Raw genomic sequence first — 18,143 nt, 5'->3', positions numbered from 1 at the left:
GTGTGAACAGTGAAATCTGAAATTCATATCCAGACGAAAAATGTTCTGCACGTGCAAAATCCACAAAAAACTACTGACAAGGAGTCATGCAATGGGGGGAAAAAAAAATAAAATAAAAAAAAGTTAAATTATTTTGCAAAAATAATGGCACATGCACGCATTTCTAGAGCTACATCTTCCGCTACTATATGTGACTTATAATCTCATGAAATAACCTTGCGCACGCTGCATCATGTTTGGACAGTTTCCCTTGCTCCGTTTCACGCCCCCACCCCACACGAGACGCCAGAAAGCGAACGTGTCAACCGTTTGATTCGCCTTCACCAACGCCGTGCTCAGTTCGGTGTGGTGAGCCGATTTTGTAGTTTTTACAGCGGGGCGTGGCGGCGGTATGCAGCGACTGGGGGAGATGGGGCGGGGGTTGGGGAGTGTTGTTTCGCTTATAATGAGAGGCTGTGAAGTGGAGGCGCTTGCCAACGTTCTGCTCAGTTCGCATCCCTGTTAACACCAGGGCTATATTTAGACCTCATGCTTGTCACAGCATGCTGCAGCTTTATTGGAGTTCTCTGCACTGATGACCCCACGACCACAACGCGAGCAATGTGCTGATACGGTGCTGCTGAGACTTGGATACTGCCTTTATGGTTTTCTCAATACCAGTGTAACATGATGGAGATTTTTGGAATTCAGTTTCTATTTATTCATTCATTTATTTATTTATTTATTTGTTTGTTTGTTTGTTTGTTTATTTATTTAATATCAATATTAATGTTGATATTATTATTATTATTATTATTATGAATATTATTATGAATATGATAAATGAATTAATATTAATATTATTTTAACCTATCTGGCATTCAGGTTGGATTTTAAGCCTTTTTTTTAATATACACAGTATCAAAATTTCCTTTGTGATGTTAAGATTATCATGGCGGTTTCCTTTTTATTATTATTTATTTATTTCTTTTTTTCCCTTAAGACCTTGTCTTTCTATCCCTCCACCTTTTGTTACATTAATCAAGCAAATAGATGCAAACGACAAGGACAAGTAAGACGGGGAGCTTTTGTAGCGCTGACCCGCATGGGCACCTACTTGACAGCCGCCATCTAATGAGCTTCTGCATGCGGTGTCTAATTGTAGAAAACAAAAAAAAAAACCCCACTAAGTGTAATTGGTCCAGGCTGTGACGGGGGCTGAGGGGAAGGTTGATCTCATCCACCGTGAACCGTCTCTTTCTCATCAAAAGCGCGGCGCCCGGCTCACCCTTCCATCCACGTGACGGCAGAGAACAAGGTCAACAGACCGAGAATAAGCGACGGGCATGCTGGTAATTAGACACTACTCCAGTGATGGACTCAGTTGAGGAGTGTGGCCCCTCAATTACCGAATGGTTATTGCCGTCTTTATCGGTTAGGTGTTCTTAGCCCTATCCGGAAGGCATCGGCTTCTCACGTCGAATAGACGGCGCGGTGGACAAGGAAAAACAGTTGTGCAGCGGTGTTGTGGATTTAATAATCTGATGTCTTATTAAATCCACAACACTGCAAAACACTGCGACAAGCGCGTTTGTCGCCCGAAAAGAAGTTGCTCGAGTGTGAATTTCTTATTCATGTTGCGTTGCCTGTTCCAGCCCACGGGCGCTACCCTCCTCACCGGGCAAACAAGCCGCACACCGAGGCATTCTCAGACCCTCTTTTTTTTTTTTTTAACATGTTTTTTGCATGTAAGTAAGTATTCTGATGGAGTCCCCGGTTTTTAAATTGAAAAGCTGTCCCCCACTTAAAGTCACCATCACATTTGAATAAAAATAACGACGCGTTGTGTTTCGCCGTGCCGTGCGTGCCGATGTGAAGCGGCCTCTTGAAACGTTCCCCTGCATCTCCCCGTCGCACGGCTGCAGAAAGTGCTTCTGCCACAAACTGGGCCCGAGACAGAGCGCCCCACATCCCGGGTATTGCCTGTCAATCACGGTTATGTGCTACGGGTATCCGGGCCTATTTTCCACCTGCCTGCTTTGATGCCCGACAGGCATGCGGCCCTGAGTCCTCGTCCCCCGCGCGCCGCGGACTCCTTGAGAGGGGGCCAATTTCATGCTTGTTGATCTTCAAGAACGAGATTATCGATTGCGGTTTTCCACCCTCTTAGCGGCTATGGTCATTTGTGTGTGGCGGTCGTGGTCCTCAGGCCCCCCCCAAAAAAACTCCAACTCCGCCTCCCACTAACCATCAAACGCCCTTGAATTCCAGGGGTGCTTCATGTGTGATCAAAAAAGCCCCGTTCTAGAGGCAAACGAGATTGACGCCGTCCGCCCCCCTTCCGGTGCTTTGCCAACGCCTTGTCTCTCTCCCTCCATGCCCCGGCGCCGACTCCCCCTCCGCCTCGCGGCGGCGCAGCTGGTGGGCGGCGAGTTTGACCTGGAGACCAACTTCATCATCCAGGACGCGGAGAGCATCGGCTGCATGGCGGAGCTGCTGGAGCACTGCGACGTCACCTGCCAGGCCGAGATTTGGAGCATGTTCACCGCCGTCCTGCGCAAGAGCGTCCGCAACCTGCAGACCAGCACCGAGGTGGGCCTCATCCGGCAGGCGCTGCGCAAGATGGCCGCCGTGGACGACATGATCGCAGGTACGGGGGGCCTTCCCCAGTCGTCCGCTCCCTTCCGGCCTGCCCTCCTCTCCGCCCATCCTTCCGCCCCTCTTCCCCTCGCCCTCCGTCTTCTAGCTTGTCCCCTCGTTTCCCCTCCTGTCGTATGTTCTCCTCTCTGTGTCTCCCATCCCTTCTCTCCTCCTCCTCCTGCTCCTCCTGCTCCTCCCGCACCTCCTCCCCTCGTCTCTTCTCCCCTCCGGGCAGCAGGTGGGTTCCAGTTCTGTTGCAATTCACCGGTAAAGCTGCGAGTTATTCCCGCGGCGTGGGCACAGTTAGCAAGGCGTTCAGAATGCCACTTTCGTCGAGCCCCAATCTTTCAAATCTCGAGGTTTTGGCGCATGACTGATGTATGGGGGATGCCGTCGAGCCGCTTGGATTTAAACCTTTCATTCGGAAGGATGCCACTTTTTGCCCCAATTCATCTTTGAAGTTTCTTTTGCCAAAAATACCACTCGGACGATGCGTTCCAGCCCTTCCAACGTACAACTTTACAACTTCACGCCGTCCTTCTCCCAAAGGGGGCCGCTTTCTTTGGCGGGAGGAGCCACCCCGCCGAGGCCCCGGGCTCTGCGAGCCGATGGGGTTTGATCTTTACTTCCGGGTTCCGTTGTATTTAGTCTGCAATCTTCCACTGGTTTCTTTATCAGTCCGCCCAAAATCTGTTTCCGAGGCGAGAAGTAAGCTGTCCAGTTGCCGGCGACTCTTTCTCTCAACAGGTTTGCTTGTCGAGTTTCCTGCGATGGCGGGGCCGTTCCGACCCTCCCGCGGGGCCGAGACACAAACCCCCCCCCCCGAGCGGCTCCTTCCAGGCCTCGTCTTCCGAATCGGAGCGCTCGCAAAGAGCCGTCCGGGCGGTGCAGGAGCGGAGGTGCAGGAGCGGAGGTGCAGGAGCGCCGAGAAAGCCGGGCCCTCCTCCGTAACGGGTCCTCGAACCAGAGAGATCGCATGGCGCTGCAGCATCAAGAGCCGCGTTTCGGTCCGCGCAGCCGCCGCCACGGGGTCGTTGATCAGCGCTCGGCCTCCCAGCTCCACCCTTTTCAGGGGGGTTAGAAATCACTTCCCGGCGATGAGGCGGCGAAATTAATTGAAGGACATTGGCAACAAACTCTGCTCGGAGCTCAAGCCATGAAAGGAATTGGCCCCAAAAACAAGTGGTGGAGGAGTCTGCCCTGGAAGGAAGTCAGGAAACAGGGATCGATGAGGACGTTCAGCAGCAGTGGAGGAACGTTTCACATTTGCAGTGAGGTTGAAGAATCACGTTCCTGCCGCACCTACTGCACCTGCTGCACCTACTACACCTCCTACACCTGCTACAGCTGCTATACCTACTGTACCTACTGCATCTACTGCACCTACTACACCAAACTGCACCTACTACACCTCCTGCACCTACTACACCTACAGTACCTACCGCAACTACTACACCTACAACACCTGCTACACCTGCTACACCTACTTCACCTACTACACCTACAACACCTGCTACACCTACTATACCTAAAACACCTACTGCACCTACAACACCTACTACACCTACAACACCTACTGCACCTACTGCACCTCCTACACCTCCTGCACCTACTACACCTACAACACCTACTACACCTACTGCACCTACTGCACCTAAAACACCAACTGCATCTACAACATCTACCTACACCTACCACTGTAACCGAGGGAAGTGCCTGCTGCCCTTGAGGTTCTTCCTGCCTCCTATCCTACCTTCCTTCCTATCCTACCTTCCTTCCTATCCTACCTTCCTTCCCGCCCGCTTGGACCTGCAGCCTGGAGTGGTGTAGTTATTACAACGCTCAAGTTTAAACTGTACGCCACACTAGAGCTGACTTACAGGACAGAATGTGCAAAGTAGCAATTTCTAGTGAATCCTGCAAAATATGAATGGAACCGATGATTGTAAATTAAAATCATTTTTCAATGAGCATTGCCACGGTAACCTTAACGTTAAACAAATTTTCCATTTCCATTTGACGTTGATTTTGGAGCGGCTCTCTATCTCCGTGTAATAGTGTTGGAAGTGTCTCAGTGATAGATATAATGGAATTTCACACACAATGGGCAGGGCCTTAGCGGAGACTAAAGTTAAATTGACAGTTCATTATCTCCAGAGGAGACGCAATCCTTATAATAGCTCCACACCGGGAAAGCCACCCCCGATAGGAAGCTGAGGAAATTCTAATATCTTATTAAAGTAACCGCATTTGGGGAATGTGTGTGATCGGATTTCATCCACGTTTTTTTTTTTCCCCATTTATATATATATATATATATGTATATGTTTGTGTGTGCGTGCGTGTGCATGTGTGTGTGTCTGTGTGTGTGTGTTTGTGTGTGTGTGTGTGCACTGTCCCACAGACCTGCTAGTGGACATGCTGGGAGTGCTGGCGAGCTACAGCATCACGGTGAAGGAGCTGAAGCTGCTGTTCAGCATGCTGCGAGGGGACGGCGGCGTCTGGGTGAGTCGGAGGCAGAGAACTGGAATCTGGACCTCAGAGCTTCTCCATTCTGATAGTGATTGCTTTTAATTGTAATGGCTGTTACGTTCTCATTGTTTTTCTAATGATTGTATGGATTTTTTTAATATTTGCATATATTGTGGTATATCTTTTTTTGAGTTGTTGAATTTTGTATTCTGTCTAAAGGCATATATTTGAATTTAATTGTAATTCATCATCATCATATCATTGTAAATGAACATTTACAGTTTCTGCAGGTGAAATAACAGGTTGATTGACTGAGTGTGCAATCGTCTCCACCACCGTTTTATTTTTATCCATTATTTTTTTTTTCTTAAAACTCAAGGTGGCCTCCCTTGTGATCTCGCTGTTATTTTTAATCCTCGCTTTTCCCGCAGCCCAAGCATGCGGTAAAACTCCTGTCGGTGCTCAATCAGATGCCCCAGAGACACGGTCCAGATACTTTCTTCAACTTCCCCGGTCGCAGCGCAGCAGTAAGCCACTCTCGCTTTAACCTCTTTCGGTCGATTTTTTTTAACTCTCGAAGAAGTGCAGGGGGGGAACGCGCGGGCGGAGGTGCGGACCGTCGGGGCGTGCACGCTGCTGCGGGGGCCTCAAGCGGCTGGCTGGCTGAACGATCCCGGGATAGATTTTCCATTAAAACGACCGGGCGACTATTCCTCCGTCAGTCCGAGCCGCTCCCGGCAACCCTCCCTCCGAATCGCTCTTAAGCGAGACGACGAAATCGGCTTTTATTTCATCAGGATGGACACGGCCCCCGGCTGGTTTTGTTTCAGGCTAAATGGAGCCGCCTGTATAAGTCTGTGCTTGCATACGTAAAACCACCGCTGCTGGTGGAGTTTTTGCTCCTACGTGGTACTGCGTTCACTAAGTTATTTTTACATGAAGCCTTGTTGAGCCTTTTGCTTTTCAGTGCCTGCGCCTGAGGCACAATCGAATCGCATGCAGTTTGACTCGGAACACAATTATTATTATTATGTCACAGGTGAAATTACACTTTTTAATGTCGCTCAGTCGGTAAAACACTTTTCCCCGTGGGGGTCACTCTCTAACGGCCCCTTCAGGCGATGGGAGATTTAAACTGCCGTCAAACGCAGCGGGAAGTGAGGTCGCGGAAAAGGCCTTCCCAAGTAAAACAGAGCGGGCCGTGCTGCCGTGGTTTGTAGGCGCACGGGGGTTAGCTGATGAGATAAGACTCCCTTAGTTCGTCTTGAGGAGGTAGAACGGTGCAAGTCAAAAAGAGATGGAAACATACAAATGAATTCAAACATATTTGTACTAAAAATCGGCTCTTACAGTGTTGCATGTAAGTGCGGGGTGCTCGATCGTGGGAACCGTATACGTCAGATTGAAAGGGTTTTATTCCTCCAACTGTATTGAAGTGTAATTCAAGTCCATCCCGTAACACTGGAAGATTGAAAACATGGAGGATTTTCAAGGAGATGGAGTCGGGCCGGGAATGAAATCCGCTCCGCCTCATATATCTGGTGACCCCGCTAGTTGCGTGTACCGCTTCTTTCATCGCTTGTTCCTCAAAGAAACGCCGCCTCTCGCCTCTCACCGAGGGACGCCGCTGCTCCGCGGCGGGGTTCCAGTTTGCCCGTTCCCCGAGCCGCGGTGTAATTGCTCTTTTGTCGTCCCTCCTCCCTCCCCGCAGGCCATCGCTTTACCTCCCATCGCTAAGTGGCCTTATCAGAACGGCTTCACCCTCAACACATGGTTCAGAATGGACCCTCTGAACAACATCAATGTTGACAAGGATAAACCATATTTGTACTGGTAAGTACACATTTTTTTTTTTTTACCGCTTATTATAAACGTCATGAATCTGCGTGGTATGTCGCTGTCAGGGAGGCCGACGTTATGAGATCACATGTCAATTCACAACAGTTTTTTTTTTTTTTCTTTTCCCATTTTGCTGTCGATTTTCGGTTTTTCCTATCCCTTCGTGGAGTACGTCGCCATATTTTCGGGGGAAGAAGGAAGCGGGTCCGACTAATACGATGGAACGAGTCACGTCAGGCTTAAATCCCAGTGGCAGGCGCGGGAAGCGACGCTCTGAATACAGTTATTATTTCGATTTGAGCGTCGGCACTCGCAAGGCTCTTGTAGCAACCCTCCCGGAGAGACTTGTGAGTAATTAGTGCCGAGATCAATAGTGTAGTGTTTATCGACTGGAGTTGGGGCCGTCTGTTGGAGGAGCCCGGGGAGGGGCGTCGAGTCGGAAGCGATGAAAGAGGGAATCACAGTGAAGAGGGAACAGGGCGGGAAACTGTGTTTGCACACAAAACTCACGGTTCAGCGTGAATCTTGGTTTGGGGGTTAAACACTTTTTTTTTTTTTTTTTTTTTTTTTTTTTAACACCTGTTTAAAAAAATATATATACTGCTTCCTTTGCTCAAAAAAACCCAAAACAAAGCCTGTGATATTTAGCGCGGGCGCAGCTGACCCGGGATGCACGCCGACATTGCGGCTTCCGTCCGACGGGCCCCCCGTGCCCCACTCGGCGCAGGGTGCACGCCTCCACTTGTTGTTCCCGGATGATGGCTGCGCGCGCCGTGCAGGCGACAGAACGAATACGTTCCTCGTGCTAAACTGAAGGGGGCGGCACTGGTACAGCTCACAGTGTTGGTCCAGCATGTGCAGGTGGCGCTGAAGTAAACTATACCTGATGTATTTAACTATATCACAATGTTACAATATTCAAAGTCACAGATAATATCTAGTCGCGTCTCACAATATTGATGTTGTGCATGGCGATAATATGCAACGATCACACTATTTGATATTGGCAGAGAGAATATTGTTTGGTTGGCAGGGCTGAAAGGAAACGCTGCCTGGCCTCGGATATTTGTGTTTTTGTCACACTGGGGTCCCTTCCCTTTGTTGCACACTTGAAAAAGAAAAACGCCCAAGATGTTCTGTTCTGCGCTGATCCTGTTTTACTGTATCACTGTGATCCGCTCATGGCGCCGTGTCAGGGCCCGGTGGACGAAACAGACAAATAAAAAGCGGACTGAGATTTTCACGGTCACTTTGCCTTTTATGAGAGAGCGAGAGAGAGAGAGAGAGGGGGGGAGAGGGGGAGAGATGGAGAGAGAGGAAGAGATGGAGAGAGAGATGTGGATCTTGCAAAACCTGGTTTACTGGATCTCTGGATCGGGGTCTGGGATGGATACATCCCTCTAGCCCGGCACGTGTCCCAAAACATATAAAAAAAGCCCCATAATCTGTGTTTATCAGCCTCAGTGAAGCCTTCGGTTTGGTTGAGTCCAATGGGAGGCACTGGGGTGGGGGGCGGACGTTCTCTCTATTCACGCCGGGGCTTTTCCGTTTTTGATGGAATCTGTTTAATATTGTAATTCTTAACAGATTCTCAAATGACCTGTGAGCTGCCTCCACAGACTGCAGGGCGTCAGGCGTGGAGCGTTCAGCTGTGTCCTTTGACTCTGTGTCGCGTGTGTGTATCCAAAAGTAAAAACAGCCAAAGCCTGTTAAAAATGCTGTTGTTTTTGTTGTCATCCAGCCAAACGTTTCATTTTCAAGCCTCCTCTAATTCTGTTTTTCAGCGATTATGTGCAATTATTGATGAATACAAGTTGTCGAGCCTGCGACTTGTGATAATTATGAATTTGCATTCACAGCTTTCGCACCAACAAGGGTGTTGGGTACTCTGCACACTTCGTGGGGAACTGCTTGATCGTAACGTCGCTCAAGTCGAAAGGAAAAGGTTTCCAGCATTGTGTCAAATATGACTTCCAGCCCAGGAAGGTGAGTGCAGCTTGGGCTTCCACTCACCCATGTTCTCTGTGAGAAGCTCTGCTGAACTAGAGCAGAAATGATGTGGAGTGTTGCCGGGCTTATCGCTTCGGAAAGATAACGTTTGTTTCAGCAATGGACGTATTTCAGTCTGAGACGGTGGAAGCTGACGACATTCTGATCAGGGGTTATTGAAATATGGGAGGTGGGTGGACCCTCATTTTAAAATGGTGGCATTCTGGATTCATAGACGTGGAAAATAAATCTCTACATATTGTGATTAGGCAGTAAAATATATATATATATATATATATTTAATATACATATATATATTAAAAAAATTATATATATATATATACTGTTTATTTAAAAAGAAAGAAAAGTATATATATAGACTGCCATCGAACGGTGATTTTTAATGCAGAATTTCGAAGATTAGGGTTTGAGATTCATATTTCCAGCTGTTGAAGTTTCCTTTGCGTGCTAAGGCTCCTTCCTGGAGCATTATCTGCTACTGGCAAGTGTGAAATGTACTCAGCCGCTAAATTCCGTTGGTGCCGCCGTTAATTGCGGTCTGCATGTGTAAAAAAAGAATGGTAAGGTAAGCTCCTGTGACTGTGCATGAGCTTGCTGTGTGTGAAGCATCCTTCACGCTGTAGGTGACTGGGCTTCTGAGCCGAATAACACACATGAATTAACATGAAAAATAAGTCTTTGAGTCGGGGCTTTAACACCCTTTTCATAATATATATTATGTTTTTTTTAATTATTTCGTAAATCTTCTACCTGATTTTAATGGGTGGCAATGTCTGTAGTTTTTGATTAGATTTATTTTGCGCAAACACTTGTATATAAAGTCTACATGTATAAAGTACAGATTAAACTAGGATTCACCAGTTTCACACATCATAACTCAGCTATGTTTGAACTTTAATAGTGATGATAACTAAGATAAGATAATATAACGACGTATTCATCTCTGGGAGGATATTCAGGAAATTATAGGGAGATTTGTAGGAAATAGGAAAACGATCCATCATTAAAACCAACAGAGAAGAGAAGAGTTTGTCTTTAAAATGCACCTGATGTGTTTAGCAGGCACGCACACACGCACGCACGCACGCACGCACGCACGCACGCACGCACGCACGCACACACACACACACACACACACACACACCCACACACCCATGAGTCCTTCTACGTGTGATTTGATGCTAATGTGGAAGAGCAAATGAAGCTTAATTTAGCGTGGAGCGTCTGTGTTGCAGGAGTTTGTGGCGAGTCGTTCACTCCAAAGAAACAGATGTTTCCATCCCTCCCACATCAGATATTGACTATTGATCATCTGTTTATTTCACAACACTGTATGATTGGCCAGCAAGAACCCCGGTGGAACTGCAAAACAAACACGTAGCCACCGGGCCCTGACAGCTGAGGACATGTTGACGTATTGATATTCTATTTGAAGAAATTGTGTTTTCCATTGAGTTTTGGATATTTAACGCGAATGTGTGTACTAATTTGATTACTCCGCTGCTGTGCTTCAGACCTCATCACCAAAGTGAAATGCATGGCTGTGGAAATGAGCCCCGAGGCATCCCTGCAACTTGGAGAAAAGTCCCGCTGTATAATAAATACTTATATGTAAATTGATATAAATTGATAATTAAATGTATATATTATATAATATATTAAATTATAAATTGAAAATTAGGTTGGAGAAAAACTTTCATTAGAATTTAATTTCTTCATAAATTCCGCTTTCACATAGTAAGTGACATACAGTATTATCCATTTATCTCCATTATAAAGCGTCTTGCATGCATTTATGTGTAAAAAAAAAAAAAGAGAAAAATAAAGCAGAAAATCACACGTGACTCCCAAATATATCCCAATATCCCAAATACTAAATGATCATATTTAGCATTTGGGATATTCTCCGCCGCTAATACCCTATTTTAACCATTTATCAGAATGATTTTGATACCAGCATCGGCATTGATTACATTTTATGCAATGTCACTTGTAATGTGTTTTTATGAGATGTGATCTTTTTTTAATGTTCTTGAGCGAAGGCCAAAGGCAATTTACCATCCTTGATTGGACAATTAAGCTCCAAAAGTACAGCATCAGCTTCTCTGTAAACTTTAGGACAGCAGACAGTATAATATACGGCAGACAGTATAATAAACCGTCTGCTGTATATTATATCGCACCTATTCCCCAACCCAGGTTTTCACATAAATGATCACACCTGTGATTTTGATCCATTTCACTAGGAATTTTTATTTGGGAATTCCACAGAGCAGCCCCAGTTCACAGATATTTGCCCTCCCCTTGTTCAGTAAATGGTTGAACCATCTCTTGTAGCTGTAATGGTACAGCCAGTGTTCTTTTTGGCTACAGCACAACATGATGGAGCCAGATTGGCCGGTTCCTCCTTGTCCAGGCGTCGGAATGATTTTGAGCTCTCGCCGCGGATGTTGGGTGGGGTTAAGATCGGCGCTCTGACCGGGCCGCTCAAGGACGTGGATCCTCTTCATGTTAAGCTGCTCCGGCATCGCTCCGACAGTGAACTCGGCTCTGGGTCCTCGCTGTGCCGAAAGACGACCTTCCTCACCAGCCGGAGCTATTTCGGACGGAGAGGGCCCTGTTTTTCATCCCGCGCTGTGCTCTGTTCATCCTCACGCCAAGCCCTGATGCAGAAAAGCTTCCGTCACCGTCGTACCGCACAGCGGGGGACCCTGTTATCCGGCTGATGGACACGCCGTACATACAACCTCGAGGTTCGAGGTTTTACCGATTCTTTTTGGCTGGGACGTCTCCCTCACCGCTCCTCCATCAAGAGCCTTTTGGTGCAGTGCCTTGGAGGTCGTTGAGTCGTGACCATCGTGTTGGATCTCAGTCGGTGACACTTGGCCTCTAACGAGTGCCGTCCTTGACCAGGGAAGTTTAAGTCCTGAGAGTTTAGAGAGGCGGCCTGACCTCGGCAATGTGCCTGAGTATTTTTTCCAATTCTGGACGAGGGCCGGTGCTCGGCTCTGACACGTGTTCGGAGTCTTGTCTTGTCTTGTCACGCTCTTGTACCTTTACTGCATCTGTGCTCTGCTGTAATGACATTCTGGGCTTGTTTAAAAGGTTCTTTGTGTTTTCATTCTGGTTTTTATTTTTTTGTTGTCGAAAATCTCCATCTACATACTGCTGGACCTCACAGTGAGACTCCTTTCCCACCGCAGCAAAAACCCGGTAACACCCACTAACATCCGGCATTTGTCACCAGTGGGAGAGGAGAAACCCGGGTCTCAGTCCAGCGTCAAATGACCCGTCAAATGGTTTTAATCGGGCCCCGCCTCCGATCGGCGCCGATGTAAAGGGGACACCGGGGTCGACCCGCTAATTTTGGCCCCTTTACCTGCGCGACGCGACGCGCATTGGAGTTCCGGACGCTGGAGCATAAATAGACGGGAATATCCGTGTACTTTTCCACCGCTTCATATCCATTTAGAATCCAAAGTCAGAAGTTATTGATTTTCCTTTTCCCGCATGGGGGACCGTGAAATGTTGTGAGTGCGGGGGATCGCACCGCGGAGAACCCCCCCCCCCCATGCCACCGGAGGACCGGCGGCACGGAGTATCCATACTGCCGGTGCTCCACGCCGCTTCTACTTGCAGTGTCGGGTGGTTCATGAGCGGCCCCATTCTTTTGAACGGCTCAAAACACTTTTTCTTTTCGAGTTTTTACAGTTTCATGTCGTCGTTTGTTTAAGTTGCTGTTGCTGTTCGATCGCACTGGAACCGTGACACGCCCCTTTTCCCACGCGTTTATGACGTAGAACGTCAAAAGAACCTGGGTAAAGTGGGTGTGAAAACGGTGAGGGAGGGATGTGTCTCGTCATGAATTTAATAGAGAAAATTTCATCAACTGCCGGAAGTCATTAACGAGTTGACACGGTTCTATATCGCGCCCGAGCAAAGCTGGCCTTACAATCACAGGGGAAATGAATACTTTTTAAACCTCACTTTTTTATTTTTGATAAATAGCCCGAAGCTTTTTGGGGTTTCTGTTTCATTTGACACGATGGACAATGTTTTGAAGATCAGCTGAAAATATGTTGAAGTCTCAAACCACTGCGGCAGCATTTATTTCCATAAAACATGTGTATGCATCTTTGCAAAACAAAGTCAAGACCCCCTCCGCCGCATGAAACCTTGATTTGCATCCCTTTATTCCTTTGTGTACATAGATTTTCAGTGTAAATTGGCTCAGAGATGAAGAAGCAAGAAAAAATAGACTCGGAAGCGGCTTCCAACTCATCACGCAGACTGTGAAACAGCGTTCAATATTAATATCTGTGATCAGTGTTATGAGCTGAAAGGTTAGGAAAACGACTCATTTACATGTTTGATGTTTAATGTAAACCAGTCGTTGCTCAAGTAACGATGGAAAACAGGCAAGTGCTAAGTAGTGTGGTGTTGTTGCCGAGCATTTAAAGGTCATTTTCTTTAGGATTCAATGTACTGCTGTTTAGATTAGATTAGATTAGATTCAACTTTATTGTCACTGCACAAAGTACAAGTACTGAGACAACGAAATGCAGTTCAGCATCGAACCAGAAGTGCAACAGAAGCAGTAAAGTGCAGCGTATGTATAAAATACAAGTATAGGAGCACTATATAAATAGAGTTAACAGTAATGGGTATGAATGTATTAAATACATACAGTATCAACAGAATTAACCGTATTTAGAGAATGGATATGGATGCACTAAAGTATATTTATTCAGAGCGGTATTCGCAGTATTGTCTGGTTTTCTATTGTACCAGATATTTAATAGTTGAGAAGTCACCTCATACCTGGTGGAAATTAATCTTCACTTCAGGGTTGGAATGAAAACAATCCATTCCAGCACTGCAGTTGAGAATCATTGTTTTCGACAAAACTAAAACCATCACACGCCCAGGTGAAGTACACAGTGAAGAAATTCATAAATACCTTCAAAATAAAAGCCCACGGACTCTTCACTCATATTCTGTGTTGGAGCCACATCATTTTGAGTGTTCTCTGCTCAGCGACATGACGTTGCAGGGAGAGGATAATAAAAATAAAATGTCTTTGTGTTAGCCTTTCTTCTGATCTATTATTAATGAGCTTCTGTTGCAGATTTCAAGACAGCAGGTTGTGACGTGTCTGGATTTACTCACAACAACTGAAAACCCTTTGAGATTTTTCCTCCCCCTTCGGAAATTAAATTCACAAGCGTATTTCTAACATTCGCCTCTCGTCCCTTGCAGTGGTACATGATCAGCATCGTGCACATCTACAACCGCTGGAGAAACAGCGAAATCCGTTGCTATGTCAACGGACAGCTGGTGTCGTACGGAGACATGGCGTGGCACGTCAACACCAACGATGTAAGCGCGTCTCGTCAGACCCTCTCTTCTCCATTGTCACTTCATTGCTGCAGGACTGACAGGCTGCCGCCCCATTATCCTGCGGGCGTCACGCTGTGAGAAATACATAAATCTGCAGGGCCTCACTGAGGAAATGGGTTTTGCCACTTGAACGTCGATGTCTCCCAGGAGTGGCGCCGGTGTTTCATCTTGTTCAAAGTCTTATTTGAATATCTGTTTGTCAGGGAGATCTGCAGGAGGAAGGAAAGAGGAGAGGACACGGGTGGGGCCTGATTCTAGAAAAGCTAAATATTTGCATGTTGGGATTGTTGTGCTGGCCTCTGCACCACGCTTTTACAGTGAAGGGCGTCTGCGCAGTGACGTCACTCTCTCACTAATTTGGGGTTTTCATGTTGAATAACAGTAGCAGGCTGAGTGTGAGCCTTTTTCTTTGTGAAAAGCAAAACTCATAATAATTCCAGATTAACATTCAGTTTGTTGTCACGGGCGTAGATGATGCTGATGTCTTAAAGGATGTGTTCACTACTTTTCAACCCAGGCCATTCATTTAGTGCCTTAGTTACAGTACAAACGTTCCTAAAGGGACAGTGACTTGGTGGGTGACTGTTTAATGCAGATGTTTCCGTGATGTAGATTCACTGGGCCCCTTGAACAAAACTTCCTAATCAATCTTTGTTCTTGAGAAGAGTGCTTGGCAAAACCACGTGGGATTGGTGGTTTGATCGTGGTCGTCCTGTTGATATTGCGCATGCTCCAGTGTGATGATGATGATGATGATGATGATGATGCGTGATGTGCGTGTTCATGTTCATTTGCATAAGTAGACGCCCTCTCAGCACCTTCAACCACATGCAGAACTAAAGCTGCATATGCAGTATGTGCATATAAGTGCATACAGGCTATATATACAGTATATGTGTATGTATATATATACTGTATATGCAAGTATATAGATGCACAGTATATGTATGTATATGATGTCATATAAAAACCAAAAACCTCTTCGTTAAAGTTTAAAAATATTGGTATGTAAATTGTAGCTGGAGGGCAACTGAGAGACTAAATTTAGACTCGAGGCCTTTGATGAAACAAAACTGCTAAAACAAGCCTGTGTCTGACTTGGGCTCATCTGCAGCACCTGTAGGCCAGCTGATATCCACCTCGTGGCTTTTTCGGTCATCAAATTTAGTCATAAATGCCACATCGTTACGCTGCTATTTCTCATCTACTGTTATTGTTTTTTAACAATAAATATGTTATTTTCCATCTCAAATCAGACCCAGGTTACACATAATGCCATGCGTCACACAATTTGCATTAAACCTCAATTTATTTTACGACAGGTTTGCGATTAATTTTTTTAAATTCGCAGCCGCGAAAGGATGAGAAACGAACCAGATGAAACGTGAGGACATGCAAAGAGCTCGTTTCCAAATGAAGCCGTTTTTTTTTGTTTTTTTTTACTCAATTGAAGCGATAGTTTAGACTTCCTGCAGTCTGGAGGTCAAGCTGATGTAGCTCCTGTGTCCCCGCTGCTTCCTAAATACCCAGTGTGCTCAGTAAAATGCCTCCGTGGGTTTTCTTCCTCTCTCGCTCCATGTGGGGGCGTTGGGCTGGGATGGTTTGTTCATCCCGTGGTGAGGGGTCAAAGGTCACGGCCTCTCCCTGTGCGTCTCCCCCCACAGAGCTACGATAAATGCTTCCTGGGCTCCTCGGAGACGGCCGACGCCAACAGAGTGTTCTGCGGACAGCTCGGCGCCGTCTACGTGTTCAGTGAGGCGCTCAATCCGGCGCAGATATTTGCAATTCATCAGCTGGGCCCCGGCTATAAGGTATGTACTCGACTGGCTAAATTAGATTACATGCATGCGGTGTGCGCGGCCTATCAATCTGTGGAATCAGCCCTGCAGGCGGCCGCGCAGCACTTCCTGCCTCGTGTCCTGGGAGCGATGCCTTTCCGCGCAGATAAATGGCTGCATAAATTACCGACTCCCAAGGAATAATGTCACAAAACACGGAGAGAGCAGCCGGTACTCGTGGGACTAAGTCCTGAAATGACTTTTATCAGCAGCAGCAGCTGCGGAGAGTCTTTGCTAACCCACAATTGCCAAAATATTTTGATTGTAGGAAAAGGCTGACCTACCCAGAAGGCAATTCAATTCACAATGTTTATCTTGCAGCAGCTATTCTCAGTACTGTGTGTGTGTGTGTGTGTGTGTGTGTGTGTGTGTGTGTTCATGTGTTGATTGTTTATTTGTGTATAAGTGTTTTTGTGTGTGTGTGTGTTTATGTGTTGATTGTTTATGTGTGTGTATATGTGTTTTTGTGTGTGTGTGCGTATATGTGTTGATTGTTTATGTGTGTATATGTGTTTTTGTGTGTGTGTGTGTGTGTGTGTGTTTATGTGTTTTTGTGTGTGTGTGTTTGTGTTATTTATTTATGAGTGTGTTTATGTGTTTTTGTGTGTGTGTGTGTGTGTGTTTATGTGTTGATTGTTTATTTGTGTATATGTGTTTTTGTGTGTGTGTGTTTATGTGTTGATTGTTTATGTGTGTGTATATGTGTTTTTGTGTGTGTGTGTTTATGTGTTTTTGTGTGTGTGTGTGTATATGTGTTGATTGTTTATGTGTGTGTTTATGTGTTTTTGTGTGTGTGTGTGTGTTTGTGTTATTTGTTTGAGTGTGTTTATGTGTTTTTGTGTGTGTGTGTGTGTTTATGTGTTTTTGTGTGTGTGTTTGTTTTATTTGTTTATGAGTGTGTATATGTGTTTTTGTGTGTGTGTGTATGTTCATGTGTTTATTGTTTGTGTTTATTGTTCATGTTTGTGTGTGTGTGTGTTTATGTGTTTATTGTTTATGTGTGTGTGTGTTTGTTTATGTGTTTATGTGTTTATGTGTTTATTGTTCATGTTTGTGTGTGTGTGTGTTTATGTGTTTATTGTTTGTGTGTGTGTGTGTTTGTTTATGTGTTTGTTTATGTGTGTGTGTCTGTGTGAGTGTGCGTGTCTTCATGTGTATATGTGTGTGTGTGTGTGTGTGTGTGTGTGTGTGTGTGTGTGTGTGTGTGTGTGTGTGTGTGTTGTTTATTGAGCGCTTTTATTTTTAATTGCTTTTTTTTTTCCTTCTAAATATTCCTATCCTCTGAATAGCAAATAGCATTAGCAGCAACCGGGAAAATTTCAGCACCGACGGCCACCCGTATGTGTTTTTGGTACTTGATGCTTGGTGTTTTTTCTACATGTGCGTTCAGTGTCTTCCGATGGTGCACATTCAGGTATTATGTAGTTTACTGAAGAGCGTGAGGAATGTGACGTCCAAGGCTTCGCGGCGTAGACGGGTGTGAGGATTCCTCTCCCCCCGGAGAGCCTTTCGTTTGGCCTTCCCCTCTAATGCCCGGTGACTTTCCGTCTCGCTCCTTAATTGCAGTTGCAGACCTTCGATTACGCAGGTACCACACTCCCCGGATCGAACGGAGAAGCTGTTTGTCGGGGAGGCAATTAGTACCCGTTTGAGGAGGCGGCGGTGCTGATGTGCGTGACGCCGTGGGTCGGAGTGAGCTGCGCTGGGGGGGAGCGCGGCGGCAGAGTTGTCAGCGCCGTCGATCGGTCGGGGGACAAGAGGTCCGTCGGTTTCGAATTGCCGGGAGAGGCCGTGTGGGGCGTGGGCCGGGCCTGTTTTTGCGCCCGCCCTGCGGCCGGACCAGGCTTGTACTCAGCTTTGATTGTGCTATACAGAATCGCTCGCTCTTTTTTGGAGTCTGCTGTAACCGCTGTGACGTATTCAACGGCTTTGTGCGCTGACGGGTGCAGGGCTGGGTGTTTGGCA

The 18,143-nt window shown here is 46.4% G+C and overlaps 1 protein-coding gene across 1 annotated transcript in view; it reads left to right on the top strand.

Moving 5' to 3' along the window:
* The window catches only part of nbeab (neurobeachin b), a gene marked incomplete at both ends in the record, with an annotated part of 275,893 nt that overhangs the window by 60,303 nt on the left and 197,447 nt on the right, over nt 1-18,143 (top strand). Inside the window, 7 exons of the mRNA XM_080007466.1 lie at nt 2,398-2,629; nt 5,024-5,124; nt 5,523-5,618; nt 6,803-6,924; nt 8,790-8,916; nt 14,200-14,319; nt 16,005-16,151. Coding sequence (XP_079863592.1) covers nt 2,398-2,629; nt 5,024-5,124; nt 5,523-5,618; nt 6,803-6,924; nt 8,790-8,916; nt 14,200-14,319; nt 16,005-16,151 — 945 coding nt within the window. The remainder of the gene's footprint in view (nt 1-2,397; nt 2,630-5,023; nt 5,125-5,522; nt 5,619-6,802; nt 6,925-8,789; nt 8,917-14,199; nt 14,320-16,004; nt 16,152-18,143) is intronic.

The sequence above is a fragment of the Zeus faber genome (assembly GCF_960531495.2).
Source record: "Zeus faber genome assembly, chromosome: 9".
Lineage (NCBI taxonomy): Eukaryota > Metazoa > Chordata > Actinopteri > Zeiformes > Zeidae > Zeus > Zeus faber.
Note: the sequence above shows the minus strand (reverse complement) of the source record. Positions and strands in the feature narration are given on the sequence as shown.